Source organism: Balearica regulorum, chromosome 24, assembly GCF_011004875.1.
Source record: "Balearica regulorum gibbericeps isolate bBalReg1 chromosome 24, bBalReg1.pri, whole genome shotgun sequence".
In the NCBI taxonomy this organism is placed as follows: Eukaryota; Metazoa; Chordata; class Aves; order Gruiformes; family Gruidae; genus Balearica; species Balearica regulorum.
This window is the reverse complement of record NC_046207.1, coordinates 936,745-950,977: the sequence shown is the minus strand read 5'-3', so window position 1 is coordinate 950,977 and position 14,233 is coordinate 936,745. Positions and strand designations below refer to the sequence as shown.

The 14,233-nt window shown below is 53.2% G+C and overlaps 1 protein-coding gene and 1 gene segment (V, D, J or C); both read left to right on the top strand.

Moving 5' to 3' along the window:
- Positions 1-14,233, top strand: part of LOC104638263 (M1-specific T cell receptor alpha chain-like) — a 487,043-nt gene that overhangs the window by 217,360 nt on the left and 255,450 nt on the right. The gene's annotated exons all lie outside the window — the stretch shown is intronic.
- Positions 12,815-13,800, top strand: LOC142605024 (Ig heavy chain V region 914-like). The segment is given in 2 exon segments: positions 12,815-12,872; positions 13,257-13,800. Coding segments are annotated over 2 exon segments (393 nt in total).

Sequence of the window (14,233 nt, the reverse complement as noted above, 5' to 3'; positions counted from 1 at the left end):
ACCCAAGGGTATCCTGACAATGCCACCTAGTTGCCCTTTACCCCCTCTCAGCTTTTGGGTTCCGGAGAGCGGCGGAGGCCGCGCTGGGAGCCGCGGGCCTGGAGCCTTGGTCTCCCGGGGCGCTGCGCTCCTCCTCTGGCGACGCCCCTGCCCCGCGTCCCTCCCCGCGCCCCCCCTTGCTCCTCCCCCGAAGGGGCCGCGGCACCAGCGGGGCCGGACGGGCCGGGCCGGGCCGGGTGTGTTTTGTTGTGGGCGGGCAGAGGCGTGGGCGCTGCCCCGGCGAGGGGCCGAGGCGTCGGGGCGGTGAGGAGCGGTCCCGAGCGCGGCTCCGCTCGGCTCCTCTGCGGCTCCCGGGGGGCCCTTTGTCCCCGGCCGGCCCCGGCGCGGCAGGGCGTGATGGCGCGCGGGCTGGGGCCGTGGCTCCTGGCCTTGTCCTTGGCCGCGGGGCCGGCAGGTGAGAGGCGGGCGGGGAGGGCAGCGAGGCCGGGGCTGGGCGCGGGGCTGGGGTTGCCCGCGGGCGGACCTGCCCGTCGCGGGGCCCCGGGGCTGCGGCTGCTCCTGCGCCGTGCGCGCTGTCGCCTGTCGCTCGCCTTCCTTAGCTGGGAAGCGGGGAGCGGGTGGCGTGGGGGGAGTGGGGGAGAGAGCAGGAGCGGGGGCGGGACAGGGAGATCCAGAGGGAGATGCAGAGGCAGAGGGAGGCTTTCGTTCCGCGGTGGGGGCCGCAGTGCCGACAGCAGGCGCGGCTGAGCCCCGAGGAGGGCAGGCGGGGCCTTGCCTCGGTCGCGGGGCTTTGCCGGGAGAGAGGGGGGTGGCGGCTGCGGCTGTGGTGGGGCGGGTGTCGCCGGGGCGGCGGGTGAACGTCCTCGGGCCGTGGGCGCGCCCTGCCCGGCTGCCTGCGCTCTCCGTCCGCAGGGCTGTGGGCGCAGCTGAGGCTGGTGGAGACGGGCGGAGGGCTGCGAGCGCCCGGGGACTTCGTGCACCTCTCCTGCCGCGGATCCGGCTTCACCTTCGGGGATTATCACGTTCTGTGGTACCGTCAGGCACCGGGTAGCAGTCTCGAGTGGGTGTCCGTCATTAACACATGGGATAGTCCAAGTTATGGACCCTCAGTGAGGGGTCGAGCCACAGTCTCCCGGGACAATTCCCGTTCTGAGTCATCTCTGTCCCTGCGGGACCTGCGCCCTCAGGACTCTGCCCGCTACTTCTGTGCCGTTCCCACGGAGACAGGAAATCCAGCAGAGCTTTAACACAAACCCGGTGCACAGCTAAAACAACCACATATCCCTTCTCTCACTGCCCGTTCCCAGTGGGATGTGGGAGAGAATTGAAAATGAAAAAGGAAAAAAAAGATGCCATTGGTTTAGATAAAGGCAATTTAAGCGGATAAAAGAAAAGAAAAAGGAGCATCATCATCATCATTAGCGTGTGCAGCAGCAGCATCACCCATCCAAATATCAAAAAACAGGTTATGAAGAGTACGATTTCTCACCACCCAAAGTCAATGCTCTGCAAGACCCCAAGCTGACCCACCTTCCAGCCCACCCCTCAGTGCTGTACAGAACATGACATCATATGATATGGAATATCGCTTTGGCCAGTTTGGCCGTGTCCCCCCCCATCTTCTTGGGCAGCCCGGCCTTCCTGTTGGCAGGCCAGTATGAGAAGCTGAAAAGTCCTTGACTGCTTGGCAGCAACTAAAAACATCAGTGTGCTATCGACATGATTTTCACCCTAAATCCAAAACACAGCCCTACACCAGCTGCTAGAAAGAAAATTAACTCTATCCCTGCCAAAACCAGGACAGTATCCAGCCCTTTTTCTAGATGTCTAGATCCCACATTTTCCAATCAATTGCAAATAATCACTGCCATTTTTCCTGTCTTTTGATATATACACACAGATGTCATTGTCTTTGTAGACCACCACTATGAAATGTCTGTACAATGGTCATAAATGTCCACAAAATGTCCATTGAGTTCCTTTAGTCGCTGACTTTGGGCTCCATCTGTCCTAACAGTCTTTCAGGGCAGGAGAGATGGTGTGTGATGGTGGATTGCTGCATGCTGCATACAGAACTTGGAGATGATGCATCTGGCACAGTTCATGCTCGCATTTTGCAGGCTGAAGACGTCAATCTCGAGGAAGCTGCTGGGCGCTCATTGCTGAAGCCTGTTGTGATTTCATCACCTCTGCACCTTGTGGCATTTCATCAAAGTTCATTAGTCTGGCTAATTCTTACTGTAATACTATGGCATATAGCAATCATAGTAGCGATGACATGCACTATCATGTAGCAATTGACATCATACAATTTAAATCATTGGCTATTCTCACCCAAAATCAAATTGTCTTCCCCTCTTTCCCAACATACCACACAGAGTGGCCATAATTGGACTGTTAAATCCTTCTGCATCACCCACCAAGTGCATCCAGGTCCTTGAGCAAAAGCAACCCCATGGATGGGTTTGTCTTTGCCTGAAGCAGCAGTAACCCAGCCTATCTTCCCCAATGTATTCTTCATGTGCACTACAGGGACTTTATCTCCTTGTACAGTACGTAAAAGGTTTGACTGGGCAGCCCCAGCTCGATTGGTAGACCCCCTAGAGTTAACTAACCAGGTGGCCTTTGCTAACTGTATATCCCAATGTTTGAGGGTCCCAGCACCCATTGCTCTCAGTGCAGTCTTTAGCGTTCCATTGTATTGTTTGATTTTCCCAGAGGCTGGTGCATGGTAGGGGATGGGATACACCCACTCAATGCCATGCTCTTTGGCCCAGGTGTCTATGAGGTTGTTTTAGAAATGAGTCACGTTGTCTGGCTCAATTCTCTCTGGGGTGCCATGTCACCACAGGACTTGCTTTGCAAGGCCCAGGATAGTGTTCTGGACGATGGCATGGGGCACAGGGTATGTTTCCAGCCATCCGGTAGTTGCTTCCACCATTGTAAGTACATAGCACTTGCCTTGGTGGGTTTGTGGGAGTGTGATATAAGCAATCTGCCAGGCCTCCCCATATTTACATGTCAGCCATCATCCTCCACACCAGAGACACTTTACCCACTTGGCTTGTAAATGGATGACCTGTACAATAGCATCCATGGTTAAGTCTACCTCTTGATCACAAGCCCATCTCTACGTTACATCTCTTCCTTGATGGCCTGAGGTACCATGCGCCCACTGAGCTATAAATAATTCACCCTTATATTGCCAGTCCAGATCTGCCTGAGCCACTTCAATCTTAGCAGCCTAATTCCATATGCTGGTTGTTCTGATATTCTTCAGTGGCCCGACTCTTGGGTACGTGGGCATCTACGTGATGTACTTTTACAATCAGATTCTCTAGCCAGGCAGCAATATCTTGCCACAGTGGGGCAGCCCAGATGGGTCTGCCTCTGTGCTGCCAGTTGCTCTGCTTCCACTGCTGTAGCCACCCCCACAGGGCATTGGCCACCATCCATGAGTCAACAGAGAGGTAGAGCATTGGCCACTGTTCTTGTTTAGCAATGGCTAAAGCCAGCTGGATGGCTTTCACCTCTGCAAACTGACTTGATTCAACTTCTCCTTCAGCCGCTTCTGCAACTCATTGTGTAGGACTCCAAACAGCAGCCTTCCACCTCCGATGCTTTCCCGCAGTGCGACAGGACCCCTCAGTGACCAGGGCATATTACTTCTCGTTTTCTGACAGTTTATTAAACAGTGGAGCCTCTACAGCACACGTTACATCCTCCTCTGTGATACTCCAATATCACTTCCAGAATTCCTGGGTGACTGGGTGTAAAGCTCTGATAACAAGGGAATCTTGCATCTATCTTGACCCAAGCAGGGATAAACTGATAATGAGGGAATGTCGCAAACCTCTGTCTCGACCAAGGACAGAACCTGCAAACGCAGGATACCTTCTTGTGAACCCCTTCCCCTATTCCTGAAACACGTAGACAAAAGACCATCTGTCTCCACGCGAGCGTGCCTGTGAAGGGCCATCACTTGGTCGACCCCGAATTGGGGGGGGGGACAGTGAGACCCCCAAGACCCCCACAACACACCGACTCATTTCTGGAACCTTCCTGAGCACATCCTGTGCCTGCTCAGTGATGACAGCCCCCTGCCTATGGAACAGGGTCATTGGGTTATAAAAAGGGGAAACACAAGTTTTTGGTGCGTGCCCACCACCTGAGGTCTACCACTATGAGCCTAGAACATTGCTGGATCCAAGGGTCATGACATCTTTTCTCTTTTCCTCCCTCTCCTTCTTTCTCTCTTTTCTTCTCACTCACTCTCTGTGTCTCTAACTTCATTTTCAGCGCATTTAGGTAATATCGTTTCAAGTTTTGCCAAGCCACTGTCTTATGTAATTCCGCTGGGTTTTAAAGTAACTTTGTGATTTGTTTGAACCTCTCAAGTAATTGTCATTACTCCTGATTACTGTGCAGACAATTAAAAAATTAACTTCACCCTTACCCAGCAAGTGGGACGGGACATTAAATTGGTGTTGTGGACAGGATTCTCTGTGAGAAGCAGTAAAGAGGTTCCATAAAAGGTGATATCAGCCAGAGTGCTGAAGAAAGGAGAACTGATATTTGGTTGAAGCCAAAATCTGCGGCAGTAGGTCATGGCAACCCAGGATAAGCCTGATCTTGACTGCAAAGTAATCCCTTCAGGAGCTGGTTAGAAAACTACAGGCAGAATTGGAAACGGAACGGGTGAGACAGCAACTAGCCGAAAAAGCATTAGCGGATGATAAAAGAATCCTGGACAACTTGAAGGGTAGCCTGCAAGATGCTTTTGTGAGGGAAAGACAGCTGAAGTTGCAGCTCCCTAGGACCTTGAGAGCGAACTGGGATTTTCTAGCTTATCAAAAGAAGCCGACCTCGTTGTGAGGCAGGTTGCCCCTCACTACCCATGGGAGGAGCTGGGCACGGTGACAGAACCTGACCCTACTCCCAAGCTCCAGCCACTTATTAAAACTGAAGTCATGTATGACGGTGAAGATGCGGAACCCGCCATTACCACTAAAGACATACCTTATACCATTACTGAATTGGTGAAACTGCAGGAAAAATATAGTAGGCAGGCTAAGGTAATTGAGACGGAATATGTGTGGAGGGTCTCCCTGACAGGCGGAGACAGAACAAGGCTTTCAGAGGAAAAGGCTCAGGGATATTGGGGTCCTGGTGTATTTTTGACCGTAGATGACGAGCAGGAACCTTGGTCCCTGACCCAGAGGGTGGTGTATTTGGCTGGAGGGTTAGACCCCTTGGAGAGAGGAGATCCTATTGCCATCCCCACCCCTGGAGTAAGCCATCTTGCAGAGAGTGTACAGATGGTGGCTTGCCTGCAACTAATGCATGACAGGTGCCTGGTTCCCCACCAACCTTCCCTGATGTTGTTGTTTGCTAATCCAGATAGGATGACTCCCTTGATTAGAGGGCTACCTGATTCACTGAAGATTTATGCTGTGCAAATTCAAGACTGAGTAAGAGCCACTGCAGCCATGGAACCTCAGGGCAGGCCGGGTCTTACCTGGGGGGAAATTGCACGAGAATTGATCAGTTATGGCCGCTGTGTGGGGTATGTTGGGAAGGAGGGGAAGGCACAAGTGATGGTCTGTAGGGCTGAGACAGGGGAGAAAATACTCTGTGCCCGAGACAGAAGCCTTGTGAGGGGGGGCCTTAAGAAATCGGTTGTGGAAGGAAGGTCTAGATAAGGGTATTCCCCAAGAATTAATGGATGGCCTACCCCTCCCCAATTTGCAGCTGCTGGTAAAAATGTGGAAACTGATAGATAAAGGCCAGCCGGGAAAGGAAAGTGTCCCCACGGCCCCTGTACCTCAGAGGTCGGCTGCTCCCATGGCTCCCGTGGGGGGGCCCACCAGCCCTCCAGAGTTTGGAAACTTCTTGTGCTGTCCCCAGGGAGTGAGCCGGGGGAGGGCCAGTGGGTGTATTTTAGGAGGTTCATTGAAAACGAGCAGGGGGACCTACTGGTAACCTTTCCCCTTGGCCCTTTTCAGACTCCGGTCACCTTTCTGGTGGACACAGCACAGGCCAGAGTGGGATCGTCCCTGATAAAAAACAGATATGGGTTACCGATATATTCAGATACTCCAAACCCCAACCTATGGGGAGACCACTATGGTGTTGGGAGTGCTCCCCACGAATATTCTGGGATTGGATTTATTGAAAGCAAAGTCCTGGACAAACTCGGCAGGGAGGGAGTGGAAGTTCGGCTTTCCGGCAACTCTCATAAGGCTTTTGCAGACTGCCTCTACGCTTCCCCCAATTAGATTTGTGAATGTGAAAGGCTGTCCCTTACCACTGGGAGCGAGGGAGCATTTTGAAGCAGGGGCATATCAAGCTTTGGGTCCAAGACACCCGACAGATCCGCTCCAAATCAAATGGGGTTTTGCCATTCATGAGGCATCTATACACGTGCGGCAGTGTGGAACGAAGGGTCCGACCACCCCTTTGGGTTTCATTCAGGAAGCTTCAAAGATGCAGAAAAGTGATACTTGGTCTGGGAGAAAGGCCTTTTTGTGGTCAGTCTAGCCTTGCAGGAGGCTGAAAGACTGATACTGCGACAATCCATCACCCTCCGAGGGCCCTTTAATGCCCTGAGGCCTGTTCTGGCAGCACCCCACCCCTGTGGGAGTCACACCAGGAAGCGGTTAGAAGTGGTATGCCCAGCTGGAGCCTTCCAGTCACACAGAGCCAGGGGGGCAGGGAGTGCCCAAGATGCTCCAAACACAGGAAAAATCCCTCAGGTGAGGAAACCCCTCCTTCCTGCAGAAAGGCAGCCCCTTCATTTGAATCCCACCTGAAAAATAAATGTCTGGTTCACTGATGCCTCTTCGAGGAGGGAGTGGAAAATATGGAAGACCGAGCAGTAGCTCTACATGTTGATTCTGGGAGCAGAGTGTACCAGAAGGAGAAGGGAGTGCTTGGGTGGGGGAACTGATGGCAGTTTGGGGTATGGTAATGAGAGAGACAGGCAGGATGGAACCCGTACACATCTACACTGATTCTTACGCCATATTCAAGGGATGCACCGCGTGGCTGTCCTTTTGGGAACAAAACCAGTGGGAAGTAAACCGGGTGCCCATATGGCAGAGAGAAAAGTGGGAGGAGATATTAAATGTAGCCAAGCGAAACCCCATATCGGTGGGGTGGGTAGCTGCCCACCAAGGGGGAGATCACCCAGCCACATTGTGAACAATCAGGTGGGCTCACTCACCCGCCTGGCTACGCTGGCAGAAGAGAGAGAGGAGGAGAAATGGGAACGCTTATTGGAGTGGCTACACGTGAAACGTGGTCACTCGGGAGTCAAAGATCTTCTTAAGGAGGCTGGCAGCAGAGGATGGCCCGTTACCCGAAAGCTCTGTAGCATGGTAATTTGTGCCTGAGGGCTATGCCATACCAGACTGGAAAAGCACCCCTTACAAGACCCTCCCCCAGTGCACCTGAGGGATGGGAAAGGACTATGGGAAACCTGGCAGGTTGATTACATAGGGCCTTTCAAGAAATCAGAAGGGAAACAATATGTGCTTGTTGGGGTGGAAGTAATACCAGGACATGTTCAGGCCAAAGCAGTAGCACGGGCGACTGGGGAAAATACAGTGAAAGGGTTAAAGTTGTGGTTTAGCTTTTTACCTAAACCTAAATCGATTCAATCAGATAATGGCAGCCACTTTACTGCAGGGGTGGTCCAGGAGTGGGCAAAACTCGAGGGAATACAGTGGAGATTCCATACCCCTGTGGTGGGTTGACCCTGGCTGGGGGCCAGGTGCCCACCAGAGCTGCTCTATCACTCCCCTCATTCACTAGATGGGAGAAAAAGTATAATGAAAAGCTTGTGGGTCGAGATAAGGACCGGGAGAGATCACTTGCTAATTATCATCATGAGCAAAACAGACTGAACTTAGAGAGGAAATTCATCTAAATTACTAAGCAAAATGGAGTAGAGGAATGAGAAATAAATCTTAAAACACCTCCCCCAACCCCTCCCATCTTCCCAGGCTCAACTTCACTCCTGGCTTCAACCTCCACCCCCCCTCAGTGGCACAGGGGGATGAGGAATGGGGGTTATGGTCAGTTCATCACACGTTGTTTCTGCCACTTCTTCATCCTCAGGGGGAGGACTCCTCTCATCATTCCCCTGCTGCAACATGGAGTCCCTCTCACAGGAGACAGTCCTTCACGAACTTCTCCAACATGAGTCTCTCCCACAAGGTGCAGACCTTCAGGAGCAGACTGCTCCAATGTGGGTCCCCCACGGGGTCACAAGTCCTGCCAGCAAACTTGCTCTGGCGTGGGATCCTCTCTCCATGGGTCCACAGGTCCTGCCAGGAGCCTGCTCCAGCATGGGCTTCCCCCGGGGTCACAGCCTCCTTCAGGTGCCTCCACCTGCTCCGGCATGGAGTCCTCCACGGGCTGCAGGTGGAATCTCTACACCCCCTCATCCTTCCTCCATGGGCTGCAGGGGGACAACCTGCTTCACCATGGTCTTCACCACCGGCTGCAGGGGGATTTCTGCTCCGGCACCTGGAGCACCTCCTCCCCGTCCTTCTGCACTGACCTTGGTGCGTGCAGAGTTTCTTACATCTTCTCACTCCTCTCTCCAGCTGCAAAAGCTCTCTCCCTAACTGTTTTTTTCCTTCTTAATTATGTTATCACAGAGGTGCTGATTGGCTTGGCCTTGTCCAGCGGTGGGTCCATCTTGGAGCCGGCTGGTATTGGCTCTATTGGACACAGGGGAAGCTTCTAGCAGCTTCTCACAGAAGCCACCCCTGTAGCCCCCCCCCCGCTACCAAAACCTTGCCACGCAAACCCAACACAACCCCCTACCAGCCCCAAGCTAACGGGATAGTAGAAAGGACCAATGGACTCCTAAAACACATTCTGAGGCCTCACGACCCTGGGTGGTCCGCAAGACTCCCCGATGCCATAGCCAGAGTAAATGATCAGTGGGGGATAAATGGATGCCCTAAACTTACTGCTTTCTGTCAATTTTGCTCAACACCGGCAATTGTGGGTCTGGTCCTATGTTCTTTGTCTCTCCCTATGTGTTATAGGAACCACAAGCCAAAGTACCCCAAATGCGGCTTGGGAATTAGTTCAAGGTTTTGTTAGGATGTGGGGTTACCAAAATAAAGGTCCGCACATTACCCTACCTCCGTCAATCGAAGAAGGCATAAGGTTTTTTATGTCACCTGTAAGTCTCGTTTAATATGACTAATGCCACCTCTGGAACACTCCTGTCGAAAAATTGGACCATCTAGAATAACTGAGTGTATTTCCAGCTACAGCCAGTGATACGATCTAATATATGTAGCGTTTGGAGTGAACCTCCAAAATGAGCCAAAGATGCGAAGTTATCCTCAACAGCGGTGTGTAAAGTTACCAGACCACCAGTTAAAGTCTCTATCCCTTCTCCGATAGGTGGATCATACCCCTTATTTACCAGCACCAAAGGGAACATACCTGCTGGAAATGTCACTCAAAAAATTCACCAAGAAAACCTCCTGGTATTATTATGCATGGGATCCTCTGTTTGATCCATTGTCAAAACCTGATTTCTATGCAGCAAACTATTCTACTCGATGGGACCCAGAATGGTGTATCCTACTCCCAAATAAGACCCATATAACCTCTCGAGATAGAAGTAATTTGACATGGGCTTGGTCAGGGAACAAAGTGGGACAAGTTTTTATAGAGCCCAAATTTGATCCACCTGTCAGGGAAGTTGAAAGCCCCCTTTTAATTGTTCTGAGAAAATCACTTGTGATTCAGGACCAGGAGATCCTCCTGAAACTTGGTTTATTGATAGTCTCAGAACTCTATATCGGGGATATATACACATGCTGGGGATATCCTTCAAAGGGATGGCGAAATAGTGACAAAACTTGTAACCTCACTCTTCCCAGAAGTCGCAAATTTATTAAACAGGAACAGTGTGGAGTACCCTTTACTCATTATCCCCTCCAAGGGACACCCTTAAACACCAAGCCTGTTACATATGCTGTGAATTATATGGATCAATATACCTGTAAAACTAGCATATATCTGACCCCATTGGGGTTAGCATGGGGATGCTCCAATGCAAAATTTTACTTAACATTGGAACATCATGCTGGCCTGAGGTGTGGATTAGCTATCCCTTCTTTGTGTCCCTCTCATGTTTTTAATTTTACAGTACTTTCCCAGTGATCGCGTAGAGAGGCAGGAAGTCATCCAAAGGCTTGCCCCAACTGGGCCATTACTGGAGTCCAAACTCCCAATTATTATACTGCTGGACAACTAACTGCGTTAATGTTTGAGAATACTTTTACACCTTATGTAACCTTAAAACGACACCAGTTTGTCCTAGAAAATATGACCTGGCAGATACATCTTTTAAGTAACTGGACACAATATGCTTTTGGAGAATTAAACTTACAGGTCCAACAGGTATCGAAGATGACCCTTCAGAATCGTCTAGCCCTGGATATGATAGTGCTTAAAGAACAAGGAGTTTGTGGGATGTTATATCTCACTGACGGAGAATGCTGTATTACCATACACAACACTACTACCTCAATAGAGGAGGCTCGAACAAGAATGAAGGAGATGATAACAGACCAGATGGCAGAACTCTTTCAATCCATGCAACCGAAAGACTGGTTTCATGGCGAGACTCCGAACTCTTGGTTACAATCCCTCCTATGATCCATGGGACTCAGGGGATGGGGGGCATGGTTACTGAAAATAGGGCTAACATTAGTTGTCGGTTTCATATATTTAATGGTTGGTATAGCTATTGTTCGCTGTATGATTACCCGTGCCACCTCTTCCTTCTCTTCTCTCCTTTCTCCTTCTGTTCACTATGTGAGAATCCCCACTCAAGAAGATGATCTCCAAGAAGTAGTCAAGATCTCTGTTTGAGCCACGGGGTGGTGTAAGGCCCTGATAACAAGGGAATGTCGCAAACACCCGTCTTGACCCAAGCAGGGATAAACTGATAATGAGGGAATGTCGCAAACATCTGTCTCGACCAAGGACAGAACCTGCGGAGGCAGGATACCTTCTTGTGAGCCCCTTCCCCTATTCCTGAAACGTGCAGACAAAAGACCATCTGTGTCCTGTGCGTGCATGCCTGTGAAGGGCCATCACTCAGTTGATCCCAAAGGGGGAAGGGGATGGACACAGTGAGACCCCCAAAACCTCCACAACCCCCAACCCTCCACGAACTCATTTCTGGAACATTCCTGAGCATATCCTGTGCCTGCTCAGTGATGACAGACCCCCGCCTATGCAGAGGATTTTGCGTTATAAAAAGGGTAAACACAAATTTTTGGTGCGCGCCCACCACCTGAGGACTACAGCTACAGGCAGAGAACATTGCTGGATCCAAGGGTGGTGGTATCTTTTCTCTCTCTCTCTCTTTTTTTCATTTCCTCTCCATCACTCTCTTTGTCTCTAACTTCATTTTTGGCACATTAAGTTAATATCGTCACAAGTTTTGCTAAGCCATTACCTTTCGTAGGTCTGCTAAGTTTTAAGTGTTGTTTTACCTTTTGCCATGCCACTATCTTTAGTAGTTCTGCTGAGTTTTAAGTAACTTTGTGATTTGTTTGAACCTCTTGAGTAAGTGTCATTACTCCTGATTACTGCACAAAGAATTTAAAAGTTAACCTCACCCTAACCCACTGAGTGGGACAGGAGACCCTTCCCCTTCCCTTCCCTTTTCCCTTCCTCTTCCCCTTCCCCTTCCCTTCCTCCCATCCTAGAAGGATGATTAAGGGCCTGGAGCATCTCTCTTATGAGGAAAGACTGACAGAGCTGGGTCTGTTTAGCCTGGAGGAGACTGAGAGGGGATCTTATCAATGCTTATAAATATCTAAAGGGTGGGTGTCTAGAGGAAGGGGCCAGACTCTTCTCTGTGGTGCCCAGTGACAGGACAAAGGGCAATGGGAACAAACTGGAACACAGGAAATTCCATCTGCATATGAGGAAAAACTTCTTCACTATGAGGGTGGCTTAGCACTGGGACAGTCTGCCCAGAGAGGTTGTGGAGTCTCCTTCTCTGGAGATATTCCAAGCCCGCCTGGATGCGATCCTGTGCAACCTGCTCTAGGTGATCCTGCTCTAGCAGGGGGCTGGACGAGATGATCTCCAGAGGTCCCTTCCGACCCCTACCGTTCCGTGATGGTCTGACTGTGAATCTGTGACTTTGCTCTTCCCCCTGAGGAACTGCATGGGGTTCCTTCCTGCCAGCTCCTTCTCCAGCCTGTCGAGGTCCCTCCGGATGGCAGCACAGCTCTCTGTGTGCCTTGTGGGCGCGGGCAGGGGATGGGGGTGAGGCCAGGGCGGGCTGGGGGTGCGGGGCACGGGGAGGGTCCTGCGAGGGGATGCTGCGGGGCGACAGCCCGTCCCTGGCGCTGGGGCTGGAGCTGGGTCCGTCCCCAGCTGCGCCTGGCCGAGGCGCCGACCCCCTTCCGCAGGGCTCGACGTCAGGGCGACAAGCCGGGAGAGCGGCGGAGGCCGCGCTGGGAGCCGCGGGCCAGGAGCCTTGGTCTCCCGGGGCGCCGCGCTCCTCCTCTGGCGACGCCCCTGCCCCGCGTCCCTCCCCGCGCCCCCCCTTCTCCTCCCCCGAAGGGGCCGCGGCACCGGGGGGCCGGGCAGGGCCGGGCCGGGTGTGTTCTGTTGGGGGCGGGCAGAGGCGTGGGCGCTGCCCCGGCGAGGCGTCGGGGCGGTGAGGAGCGGTCCCGAGCGCGGCTCCGCTCGGCTCCTCTGCGGCTGCTGGGGGGCCCTTGGTCCCCGGCCGGCCCCGGCGCGGCAGGGCGTGATGGCGCCCGGGCTGGGGCCGTGGCTCCTGGCCTTGTCCTTGGCCGCGGGGCCGGCAGGTGAGAGGCGGGCGGGGAGGGCAGCGAGGCCGGGGCTGGGCCCGGCGCTGCGGCTGCTCCCGCGCCGTGCGCTCTGTCGCCTGTCGCTCGCCTTCCTTAGCTGGGAAGCGGGGAGCGGGTGGCGTGGGGGCGAGCGGGAGCGGGAGCGGGAGGTGCAGACGCAGAGGGAGGCTTTCGTTCCGCGGTGGGGGCCGCAGTGCCGACAGCAGGCGCGGCTGAGCCCCGAGGAGGGCAGGCGGGGCCTTGCCTCGGTCGCGGGGCTTTGCCGGGAGAGAGGGGGGTGGCGGCTGCGGCTGTGGTGGGGCGGGTGTCGCCGGGGCGGCGGGTGAACGTCCTCGGGCCGTGGGCGCGCCCTGCCCGTCTGCTTGCGCTCTCTGTCCGCAGGGCTGTGGGCGCAGCTGAGGCTGGTGGAGACGGGCGGAGGGCTGCGAGAGCCCGGGGACTCCGTGCACCTCTCCTGCCGCGGATCCGGCTTCACCTTCGGGGATTATCACGTTCTGTGGTACCGTCAGGCACCGGGTAGCAGTCTCGAGTGGGTGTCCGTCATTAACACATGGGATAGTCCAAGTTATGGACCCTCAGTGAGGGGTCGAGCCACAGTCTCCCGGGACAATTCCCGTTCCGAGTCATCTCTGTCCCTGCGGGACCTGCGCCCTCAGGACTCTGCCCGCTACTTCTGTGCCGTTCCCAGGGAGACAGGAAATCCAGCAGAGCTTTAACACGAACCTCGCACCCGGGTCCTGGCTCTGGGCCTGGGAGCTGGCAGGAAGGCAAGTCCCCCAAATGTTCAGGGTTGTTCTCATAGAATCATGTAGTTACAGCGTAGAGTTTTCAAATGTTTGATTCTGACAGGGATGTCCTACCTGTTTCTGTCCCCAAATGAGCTCTAAGCCTTCTCTTTCCCATCTTCCCATGTATCATGCCAACCCTTTCTACTTTTACACTCCACAATTCCTTCAACTTTGGAAACAAGTTTTGCTGTATTACGAGTATCCAGAGATGGCCCAGTTGTTGAGGGCTGTGAATAGCCTTGCTCTGGTTTTGGGCACGGCTCAGATTGACTCAGTCCAGCCCAGGAGTTTTGCAGCCTGAGGAGTGTAAGGCCCTGATAACAAGTGAATGTCACAAACACCCATCTTGACATGGACAGGGATGGGCTGATGATGACCAGGGAGTGTTGAACAAGAATGGAGCCTGCAGAGCCAGGATAACATCTTGCGAGACCACTCCTCTATTCCTGAAACATGTAAACAATGACCATCTGTGCCCTGTGCACCATGTGCCTGTGACAGGTCACCACTCACTTGGCCAGCCCTAAAGAGGGTGGGCAGTGAGACCCAGAGGACCCCCACAACACACCA